Genomic DNA, 10916 nt, shown 5'->3' on the forward strand with positions numbered 1-10916 from the left:
GTAATAAAAGAAATTGAAATTAAATGAAAGATCCTTGCCAATTACTGGATATTCAGATTTATAGAATTTATTCTCAACATGTCCGTCATATATTTTTTGGTAACGATTTGGTTCTGAATAGTAAACGGTGATATATCAAGTGTATTTACAAGAAAAAATATTAATTTTTGAAGCTGATTCCCATTCTTGGGAGTTAGATCTACGCCAGCATCAACAAAGGATCGTAAATCACACAATTTTTAAAATACCCTTATCAAAAACTTTTGAATTTTGCATAGAAATGCAATAAATATCACTACAGTGACACCACACAATAATGAGTAATCAAGGTTACTCATACGATTTTTTTGCTCGTAATCTTTATATCGATGCTTAATAAATTTGATAGCAAAATTTTGTCATTATCATTGCAATTTTTTCATTCTGAACATTTACACACCTGGTTATATACTTAAGAGATTTAACCCAGTCATTTAAGACTTTTTAAATTGGTGGAAACAGTACAATGACTATGAAATGCGTTACTATAGGAGATGGGTAAGTACCAAATCAGTTAATTTTAAATCAAAATTAAGTTTAGTCTTGTTTTAGTGTTACACTTTAGATTTGCGGGGGTGGTATCAGTAACAAAACATAAACGTTTTACTTGAGTCTGTGATTATCATTAAGGTGGTGTTATAATCAAAAAACCTATTTGACAATATTTCTGCCTATGCCATATCGACACAAAATCCACTCAAACCACATTTTGTAATGTTTATACATGTTAGAAATGTGTCCCCTTACAAAAATCTTATAGTTTTGCTGCTTTCATTGCAAAACTGGTTTGATCAATTTTTATAAATTTACTAAGGAAACGTCTCGCACAATACAATCACCTTAAATTACAGGGCATACATTTTTTCTTCACAGCATGGTTGGGAAAACCTGCATGTTAATCGCATACTCTCAGGGCTCCTTTCCAAGCGATTATGTACCAACAGTGTTCGACACTTACACAGCTACTGTAATGGTAGATAACACTATATTGGAATTGACATTATGGGACACAGCAGGACAAGAAGCATACGATAGACTAAGGCCGTTGTCTTATCCTGGAAGTAATGTTGTTCTAGTTTGTTTTTCAATAGCTAATCCGAATTCTTACCAGAATGTAAAAAATAAGGTAACTTTTGCAGTGTTTTGCGATTAATTCGATAATTTTTTTTTAACAAAACTGATAGATTTTTTTTTGTAACAGTGGATCCCTGAAATAGTACACCACTGTCCACACACCCCACTTTTAATAGTGGGGACAAAGTCCGACTTACGAGATGACCAGACCACTATCGAGCTTCTGAGACAAAAAGGGTTGACTCCAATAACTGATACCCAGGTAAATTCAATTTTAGTAGGTAGTTAGGTTTATAGGTTCTTCTATAGTATCTTCTTCTTCTTCTTGTGGCTTGTGTTTCGCCGCACGTTGACGATTGTCTGTACTCTTCATACAATGTGCAGAGCGCCGCTTTCAGTTCTTCGAAATATGGAGTCGCTAATGTTACACCAGTCCCGTTTGTTTCTTAGCCAGGAGTGTTGCTTTCTCCCGGGCCACGGCGTCCCTCTATTTTTCCTTGTAGAATCAATTTAGAAATATGATATTTGCCTCCTGTAAAGATATGGCCGAGGTAGGAAACTTTTCTTTCTTTAACGATGTTAAGTAGTTCTCGCTCGCAGCCTGCAGTTCTTAGAATTTCTTCATTCGTGGCATGTGCTGTCCATGGCATTCGCACGAGTCTCCAGAGAGTCCACATTTCGAACGGCTCGATACGGTTCAGGGTTCTAACTTTAAGAGACCACGTTTCTGCGCGGTATAACGAACCTCATGGGGATCATCAGCTGCAACGCTGAGAGCAACAGCCATCGGCTTTGTTTACTCAGTGGCGGAGTACTGTGCGCCGGTTTGGTTGCATTTGCATAGCTGCCATACACACTTAATAGATGTGCAATTAAATAACATGATGCGCATCATATCTGGTACAATATGAAATTCACCCCATCTTACTGGCTACCAGTGCTCAGCCACATACAAGGAATTTAGGATAATAACAGAGAACTCGCAACTCCCAATAAACGCTGACTGTGACGACTTAGAGGCAAGCAGACTCCACTCACGAAACCCTATCATGAAGACAGCCAGAGTGCTCCATGATGAAGATTTTAGCCTGACTGAATCTTGAACGCAATACTGGAGGGACAACTCACCCCTCAGAATCATGATATGCCCTGCATAACCGAAAAACTCCCAGGCTTTGGTCGACCATCAACAGAGTACGAACGAACCATGGCAGATGTGCGGACTCCCTCCACAGATGGGGCAAGATTTCCTAACCGGAATGCGATTGTGGGGCCGCCCGCCAGACTATTTCGCATATCACACAGGAATACCCGACTAGAGCATACCTTGGGGCCCCTGGAGACTTCCTGATGGCACAGACGCCGTAATTGACGTATTTAGCTTTGCTGAGTGTTTGTTTGTGATTACATGTCATTTTCGTCCTGATGTTATATATTCTGTGTTGTAATTGATCATATTATGTACTATGTAACTATGTTTGGAATGTTCGTGAAATTACTTTGTGTAGAAGAGCCATATACGATAAATATATCAGCCGTATAGTAAGATGGGCCATATGCATGGCACTTTATTACCCGTAGTCTAAGTGCTAGAGGGAGACTGCGAGCTAATAGAAGGTAAGTTTGAAAAATGTTGTTTTTGCATAATTTGTTCCTATCGTTCGTTGATCGTGGCACCCAGATATTTAAGCCGTGACACCCACTCTATAATTTTTCCATCGACCGTCAGTGCGGCATTGATTATAGGCTGGCGGCCTATTACCATGAGTTTGGTCTTGGTAACGTTGATTCCTCTAAAGTTGGTGCTAAAATTGCCGTGTCGTCTGCATATCTTATATTGTTAATTGGATATCCGTTAATCTTAATTCCTCTACTTTCTCTTTTCCACGTATATATTAAAAAGTATTGGTGACAATATCCAGCCCTGGCGGACTCCTTTGCATACATTGAAGGTATCGGTTGTTAGGTTTTTGTTAACTCTTATCTCCGCGATTTGGTTCCAATATAGTTCCTGTATGATTCTGATGTCCTTGGCGTCTATTCCTATCGAGCAGTCTATTTAGGAGGATATCGTGTTTAACGTTGTCGAAGGCTTTCTGATAATCTATATACAGTGTGACCCATTTAGAATGGAAACACCCCTATAACATTTTAGGTTATTAACCGATTTCAATGATTTTTTTTTTTGAAATAATTAGGAATGAAATGTCTATTACGGGAGAAAATTTTAAATATTTATTTCAGTTTTCAGGTCATATTACGATACTTTTTTTTGATAGAAAATGGAGAATTTTTATTAGCGATTTTTTTATTGAAAAAATTACTACGGATACTGGATCTATAGTGCTTTCAAATAGCTGTGACCAAAATTAAAAAAATAATTTTTAATTTTATTTTTTTTTTTAATTTTTTTTTTAATTAATTTTTTTTTTTTTTAATTTTTTTTTTATTAAATTAATCAATTAATAATTAATAATAAACAAGTAAATAATAACACCATTTCTATGGCAACAGTTGATGCAGGGTGTTCTTTTGTGACCGTTAGCTTAGAGGATTTTTGAATTTTAATTTGTCATAACTTTGTTATTTAAAATCTTTGTTTAAAAAATCGCTAATAAAAATTCTCCATTTTCTATCAAGAAAAAGTATCGTAATATGACCTGAAAACTGAAATAAATATTTAAAATTTTCTCCCGTAATAGACATTTCATTCCTAATTATTTAAAAAAAAAATCATTGAAATCGGTTAATAACCTAAAATTTTATAGGGGTGTTTCCATTCTAAATGGGTCACACTGTATAAACGTCTATGAGACGTCTTGGCGTTGTTTATAACACTTCTGAATCAATAGGTTGATTGAAAACAAAGCCTCTCTTGTACCCAACCTTTTGATGAAGCCAAACTGTGTTTCTCCGCTCTTTTCTTCACACCTCGTGTATATTTAGTGTATGACTCGAAAAAAAACTTTCAGAGCATGACTCATGAGACTTATAAGTCTGTAATCATTACAATCCTTTGGAGATGTCTTTTTGGGAACAGTTACAAAAGTTGATTTTAGCCAGTCGATTGGAACTTTACCTGAATCGTATATTCGGTTGAACAAATATGTGAGATGTTTTGGGTCAAATATTTTAAGAACTTCAGCATCTACGTTGTCATGACAGGGACTTGAGTGAAATGTGTCAGTCTGCCAAAACGAATGTAATCAAAACAATTAATCTCTTTTTCAGCAAGACTTGTGGATATTTTGTCTCCAACTGTCTGTATGTGTTTTATTTAGTGACTAGTTAACCTAGACTTACAAGATCAAACTAATAATGTAAAATTAAGTCGATATTTACATTTGACCGACTGATTACCAATTGATGTACCTATTTGTTGCAGGGTTTTGAATTAGCAACTAGAGTGAAAGCGGTTGGCTACTACGAATGTTCGGCACTTACCGGAAAAGGACTTAAACACGTGTTTGACGAAGCAATAAGAGCGGCACTTCGATCACAGCGATCAAATAGAAAAATTATTAAATGGTGTACTCTGATTTAACTCTAGGCCATTTTCAAACAAGCGTACTTTAACAAAAATAATAAGCCCAAAAACAATACTTAAAGCGGACAACTTAAAAAAATGCTCAAATTGAGTTGAATTTTGTTGGAGGTGACAAAATCGTTCAAAGCTGTAGTATCAAAGAGCTTAGAGCTTTAAAAATTAATGCAAAAAGTTTTTTTTTTTTAATTTTAACAAGATTTGCTTTTAAAAAATTTCAAGTGAGATATAAGTTAGACTGACTCTGGTCTGAAATTTTGAGTAATCCATTAAATTTTGACATTGGTATGCAGCATCTCTTAACATAAATTGTCAATATTTTGTATGCATAATCACACTATTTTTACCATTTTAAGCAATCATTTATTCACACCTTGTATAGTGCAGATTACAATCATTTTTTTACGCCCAGGATTATCGGTTATTGGGTCTATTTTACATTTTACAGTTAGGATTAGAGTTATTGATACCTTTGATATACTTACGTTCAGCCAATTGCAATTTTCTGTTTTAAGGAAATAGTAAATCCTTGTAAGAATAGACAAAAAAACTCATTTCACACCGTATCTTTTAAGTAACAATAGTAAATACAAATTTAACAAACCACACTAATGACGAGTTTCCATCACAAAAATTAAATACTTAAATCAATACCTGTACAACCCCTCTACTTAATAATTAATAATCACTTGTAAGTATTTTATAAAACACGCATATGTACCTACCAATCACTCATAAATTAATATATGTCGACAAAATACGTATGTATTTTATAACTCTGGTCTTTCACCTCCAGGCGTATATTTACTTTTTTTCTTATCCTTCCATCCAGGCTCGGGAGGACAGTAACAGGCCTCTTTCTGGGCGTCCATATACGATTTACAACCCAAAGTTAGGGTTCCAGTAAACAACACTTTGGCAGCTCCTTTACACGCTGAAAATATGCCAAATATGTATAGTCACTAGTCAGTAATTTCGAGTAAAAAGAACAAGTATCAGAAGGTAACAATATACCCCGTTTTGTGCATTAAGCGACCAAGACGGAAGTCGCAATCTTTGTCCCCCACATTCGCCTACTGCGCAATTGAATTTGAAACTTCCAAGTTAGTCGTAAAACAGTTTTGTTTATGTTTGGTGGTAAGTGAAGTTGGCTAAAAACCGCAAAGGTTTGTTGTTTTTGTTTGTTTTGCTTTTAGTTCCATTAAAGTTAAATTAGTTGAATTATTAATGACGAGTGGAGTCGTGAATAGTGGGCAACAGCAGATTGATTATCGCCACTGATTTTTTGACAGTTTACGGACGCCATACTAAACGATTTTTGTCTCCCACTTTGGATGCTATTGCTGTTTCCTGCTATTTTTTTTTATTCATTGGTCAGTACTATAACTATAACTGCAATAGTATATTTTCCAATAAGTGTGCAAAGTCTTGTTCTCACCATGACACGATGGATATGCACGAACGACGCGAAGAGGAGTTTGGACACCAGACAAGTGTGGACAAGACATTTTGCCAACAAGACAAGTTAGAAACAACATTTTTTTTACAAGTTTTATATCCTAGTTTATCACATGCACAGCTTTAGTGACATATTTAACCTTAGCGTCACTGTAACAAATTTTACGACTGGTGTTTCTCTTCATAAATTACAAACAGAACAAGCAAAACACCATCTTTGTAGGTATGCCCAAAATTCACTTTTGCATGCGCAAATTAGGTACCCTTGCTGTACTATTAGTGGTACTTTATCCACCGTATAGTAACAACTTTGAATAAATTGATGTTGGTTAATGAGCCAAAGATATCGCTACTGACCTTATTCTTTTTAGACTAAACACTTGAACAAAGAATAGCTATTTACCAAGAGACAGTTAAAAAGAAAAAGCGAATTAGAGATAGACTTTGCCTACCAAGTTAAGAGACAATCGGCTTTGATCGTTAATTATCAGGAGTTTCATTGGTTGGTCATTCAGGTTGTTATCAAGAACGTTGCCATATCTCAGACCACATCAAATATTGATTTTAAAACAGCAGTTTAAAGTTAATAATAGTTAATAAGAATTGATATCTTCCAATGATTAAGAGACGAACTTAAAACACTTTGACTCAAAAAAAGTAAATAATGATTATAAGAAATTAGTTTATATTTGATCCTGAAAATTGGATGCAATTTTTATTCCAAAATGAAATAAGATAAGAGACAACCGGCAACATGTTGCCTACCCAAGGCAAACCGAGGTCAGCCTAAAACAGCACCCCAACATTAAAGGAATTATGCCGGCTGTCTCTTCTTGTTAAATAGTTATTCTTTGACTTGAATATAGATTTTCAAGCAATTTACATTCTATGACATCCTTCTGTAATATAAAGTCAGCCACTGTACCTATCTGTAGTAAATCTATCCCTCCACTTTGTTGTAACATTATAGCATCTTTACTGAATGGAATACTAGTGATAGTTAAAGCGACTATAAGGGGTGAGCTGGAATTTAGTGGCATTAAAAAATCCACTTCAATCTCAAACATAATAAAAATTATCGAGAGGTACCGGAAGAGGACTTAGACCATTAGGTCATCGCCTTTGATAATGTCCACCGCAAATGTGGACGAAACCTCACCAAGGCTTATAAGTTCCCATAACTTTCATATTAAAAATCATACCCTTTGTGACTGCGGGTCCACCGACAGATCCGGTATATTCGTCGCATTGTTTATAAAGACATCGTTTGAAATCCAAATCGCACATGTCTTTGTCTTTGTTACATGTGTCGTAACAAATATCATGGGCCTTACAGCAACTTTCCATAGCACCAAATGGTAAGTATTCGCTGTTAATTTTTAATCCAAGGGAACCGCATCCATTGGAGCTAGGTACGTGATTTCTGTTTGGTTTCGGGGCTACACCTAAAATAAATATAAATACTCCAGTAAGTACTCCTCAAAGTCAATGGGGACAGTTCATCTAAAACATTTTCGAAATGGTAAACACTTCCGGTTATACCGGAAGTAGATACCAACTCGCTTATTTTAAATGAAACACCCTGTATATTGTTTCGTTTTTGGATTTTATGGCCAATCCTAGACATATTTTATGTACAATATAATAATACATATCTATTGTTTCTCAGATTTTATAAAAAATTTGACATTAGCAATACCTAAACCAATTGAATTTTTTTAAATAAATTTATTCCCCTAGAAGTAAAATAAAAATAAATATCTACTTAATTAATTAATGGGGTCCTCTACCCTAAGGGTGCCAAAGGTTTTTATGTTTTTTTTTCCTGGGACCCATCTCTAGTTCTTAAGAATGGGGCCTTTGTAACATGCGTTGTTGCCAAAGTTATTAACACTTAATAATAATGGTCGCATTTATAAGAGAGAGAAGACTGAAAAACAAACATTCTGTATTTTAAAGTGAATATGGCAACCTGGATGGCAACATGCCACCTGCAAATTCCCTATAAAAGAAGAGAGATGGGGCAACCTTTTTTGCCTTTTCTATTTCTATTTCACATGACTCACATGTAACTTTTTCCTATATGGTGTACCAAATAAGTGTGGTTTTTACTAAAGCTTTTTTGCAGTTAAATACATCTAGAGCAAAAAAAGAAAAAAACATGTGTCCTATATTTTTCCAAGTACTACTAATTACCACAAAAAAATGTTTTGGTAGAGGACCCCATTATATTTTTCAATTTTTTGCTGGTTTATCACACAACACACAGGAACCATGAACCATCATAAAGTTGTCATATTTCATTGTCACATCAATGATCTTCCAGGCTTTGACCTTGGATTTTTTGTATTATTTTGATTCATTCATCAATCCTTAGTTTGATTTTTTGTGATTTGATTATTTTCCTATTTCGTACTAATAACTCATAGCTAAATGCTCATAGTGACACTTACCTGTAGGGCATTTAAATACACAGTCTTCTTCGACGGCTGCATCAAAAACTTCATGAACGGATTTAAATTTTTGTGCTACTTTTATAACATTTTGGATTACGTCTCCGAAAACCGATTCCGCCGAAAGGATCGCATCTCGTAAATTACCCAATAGACCTGAACCGTAGCCCGAATATATGTAACCCAAAAATGTTAATGCATATATCGCAATTTTGCCGTAGGATATGTTCATTTTAAACAAAAAGTAATGCTCATAGATAAAGGATATTACACTGGACGGTAATGCTTATGTGGATTTCTGTATTTTTAGCATTAGTACATAATTTGCAATTTTGTATTTAAATTTTTTTAGGTTATGGTGATTTGTCGATTAGTCTTCAACTCTACAATACAACTTTCTTAAGGAGCATTATGAATTGGATTGTCATGTGCCATTAGTACCGTGCCTTCCTGATGAGTCATGTGTGTTGTCTGAAATTGTGTCTAACCAATCACAAAGTGAATCGATCAAACTGCTAAAGGTCACATTTACACCATTATGTTCTTTTCATTTTTAGTTTTTTTTGCTTTACCCGTTTTTTCAAGTTAGCTTAGCTAATATAATTACTACAATACTATCTATAATGCCATGATTCAAAATCAGAGGGAATGTTACTTCAGTCAGGATGACATAACCCAACCAACAATCAGTCATCCCTGTATTTTCCTATAAACCATTCCAAGATGACGTGATTTGACTGTATTCCCAACAGCAAACATGGTGGATATCTCTGTCAAAGTCAGGAGTTTTTTGTAGTGGTCTATTTTTTGAGAAATAATTTCTTTACTAATTAAAAACAATAATTAAAATGAACAACCTTTAATTCCTAAAACAAGAATATTTTGTTTACTTAACGTACAGTTTAGTTTGAGTAAAAAGACTATTATTTTTATTGAAAACTTAAAACATTACATGTTCTGTTGATAAAAAGATATAACAGCTAATGGATAAACAAACATTTGGCAATCTTGAAATGTAGGATTTCATATAAAATGCATGACTTGCGGAATTTTTCAGCTCCTACTTGACATCATAATTTTTACCTAGAAATTACCAGAGGTTATTCCAAATTAATACCTATACACAATAAATATAAAGTGGATTGTAGATTAGAGTTGAAATAAAGTGAAAATATCCCAGATTTTTTTTTGTAAGTAGACTGTTTTTGTTGTTGTAAGTGTATCATGTATATTTGGGTTGTATGAATTGAAAACAATCTATGCAGCAACCAGAGTTTGAAGCTCTCCTTTTTCGTATAATGCCTTCACATCAGAGCCACCACCTACACAACTACCTTTGATGAAAACCCTTGGCACCTAAAAAAATAATATATTTTCAGTCATAATTATGTTAGACTGAAGAAAGTCTAGCATTTTGCTTTAAGTTTTTGACTAGTAAAAATAACTTTAAAATTCTTACTGTCCTAGCGCCAGTGATCTCCCCAAGGATGTCCTGTATTTCATCACTGTCATTTCTTAAGTCAAGTTCAATGGCAGTGTAGGTTTCCTTGATCTTATCAAACACCTGCAAAGAAATAATATTCAAAAATGATGAAATGTACTTGGGTAAAGACAACTTGAAACTTAAGTATTACTGTGCTATTACTAATTTTTAAGCTCTGATAGGGCTAATAAATACAGGCCTTTGGGACCGTCTCCACACTTGATTTAAATTTGTCATATGAATACAAATAAGATTATTCTCACCTCTTTTGCCAATTTACAATAAGGACAGTAGGTTTTTGAGAAGATAACCACTTTATCACTGGCAATCAGCTCTTTCACTTCGGAGGCTTTTGTTGCAGACATATCTACTGGTTTAGACCTAAACGATTAAAACTTGCTGGTGAGAAACCCTATGACACTCATAAAACCCCAATGGATCCCATGAGTAAAATATTTCCCAGAATTATGTTTTATATTCAACTTTTGAGAAAAGGTGAGTGCGATGACTAAACAAGAAAAGAAGGACGTTTATTTACCGTGATTACGAAGTTATACTGGTTTATTTCAAGGCAAGACTGCTGACCACTACTAATTTAAAATCGACGGCAATTAACTTTATATTAAAATTATTACTTAAAAAACGTCAAAGTCAAAAATTACTAAAATTTGTCACTTTCATTTTTCACTTAATGACAACGACAACTTGACAAGGAAATGCAAAACCACGATATATGTGCAGTTAGTCACATGACACTGGAATACTATTCTTTAGTAATACCACGTGGCATGCAAGAAATATAACTGTAAATAGTACATACTTGTTAGTTATTTTATAAGTTTTAGAGTACGTTCACATTACAATA

The 10916-nt window shown here is 34.3% G+C and overlaps 3 protein-coding genes across 4 annotated transcripts; 1 reads left to right on the forward strand and 2 right to left on the reverse strand.

The window, feature by feature from the left end:
- The first annotated feature begins 397 nt into the window (after nucleotides 1–397).
- On the forward strand, nucleotides 398–5417 carry LOC145729014 (ras-related protein ced-10-like). 2 transcript variants are annotated; one of them, XM_081979628.1, is made up of 5 exons: nucleotides 422–537; nucleotides 592–669; nucleotides 913–1165; nucleotides 1241–1375; nucleotides 4499–5417. In XM_081979628.1, exons 3-5 carry the CDS (start codon nucleotides 914–916, stop codon nucleotides 4655–4657), a joined length of 546 nt encoding a protein of 181 aa, XP_081835754.1. In that variant the 5' UTR covers nucleotides 422–537; nucleotides 592–669; nucleotide 913; the 3' UTR covers nucleotides 4658–5417. The 2 variants fall into 2 exon arrangements, with proteins under 2 accessions (XP_081835748.1, XP_081835754.1); XM_081979622.1 differs by lacking the exon at nucleotides 592–669 and having other exon boundaries at nucleotides 398–537.
- GXIVsPLA2 (phospholipase A2 group XII) lies at nucleotides 5208–9255 on the reverse strand. Its single transcript, XM_081979610.1, has 3 exons — nucleotides 8569–9255; nucleotides 7318–7560; nucleotides 5208–5591 (listed from the first exon to the last, which is right to left on the reverse strand). The coding sequence occupies exons 1-3, from the start codon at nucleotides 8798–8800 to the stop codon at nucleotides 5428–5430; spliced, it is 639 nt and encodes a 212-aa protein (XP_081835736.1). The 5' UTR covers nucleotides 8801–9255; the 3' UTR covers nucleotides 5208–5427.
- A 156-nt stretch (nucleotides 9256–9411) lies between these two features.
- On the reverse strand, nucleotides 9412–10746 carry LOC145729040 (uncharacterized). The gene is made up of 4 exons (XM_081979652.1): nucleotides 10590–10746; nucleotides 10315–10432; nucleotides 10028–10132; nucleotides 9412–9924 (listed from the first exon to the last, which is right to left on the reverse strand). Exons 2-4 carry the CDS (start codon nucleotides 10414–10416, stop codon nucleotides 9826–9828), a joined length of 306 nt encoding a protein of 101 aa, XP_081835778.1. The 5' UTR covers nucleotides 10417–10432; nucleotides 10590–10746; the 3' UTR covers nucleotides 9412–9825.
- Nucleotides 10747–10916: the final 170 nt, after the last annotated feature.

This window comes from Ips typographus, linkage group LG1 (genome assembly GCF_016097725.1).
Source record: "Ips typographus isolate SLU linkage group LG1, UJ_Ityp_2.0, whole genome shotgun sequence".
In the NCBI taxonomy this organism is placed as follows: Eukaryota; Metazoa; Arthropoda; class Insecta; order Coleoptera; family Curculionidae; genus Ips; species Ips typographus.

Excerpts from the sequence above, each read along its gene's own strand:
- GXIVsPLA2 (XM_081979610.1), bottom strand. The coding sequence starts at position 8,800 with ATGAACATATCCTACGGCAAAATTGCGATATATGCATTAACATTTTTG. Across the intron at positions 7,561-8,568 it reads TGTATTTAAATGCCCTACAG|GTGTAGCCCCGAAACCAAAC; the intron begins GTAAGTGTCACT and ends TATTTATTTTAG. Across the intron at positions 5,592-7,317 it reads TGGACCCGCAGTCACAAAGG|CGTGTAAAGGAGCTGCCAAA; the intron begins GTATGATTTTTA and ends GCATATTTTCAG.
- LOC145729014 (XM_081979622.1), top strand. The coding sequence starts at position 506 with ATGACTATGAAATGCGTTACTATAGGAGATGG. Across the intron at positions 1,166-1,240 it reads ACCAGAATGTAAAAAATAAG|TGGATCCCTGAAATAGTACA; the intron begins GTAACTTTTGCA and ends TTTTTGTAACAG. Across the intron at positions 1,376-4,498 it reads CTCCAATAACTGATACCCAG|GGTTTTGAATTAGCAACTAG; the intron begins GTAAATTCAATT and ends TATTTGTTGCAG.
- LOC145729040 (XM_081979652.1), bottom strand. The coding sequence starts at position 10,416 with ATGTCTGCAACAAAAGCCTCCGAAGTGAAAGAGCTGATTGCCAGTGAT. Across the intron at positions 10,133-10,314 it reads ATTGTAAATTGGCAAAAGAG|GTGTTTGATAAGATCAAGGA; the intron begins GTGAGAATAATC and ends ATTTCTTTGCAG. Across the intron at positions 9,925-10,027 it reads AGATCACTGGCGCTAGGACA|GTGCCAAGGGTTTTCATCAA; the intron begins GTAAGAATTTTA and ends TTATTTTTTTAG.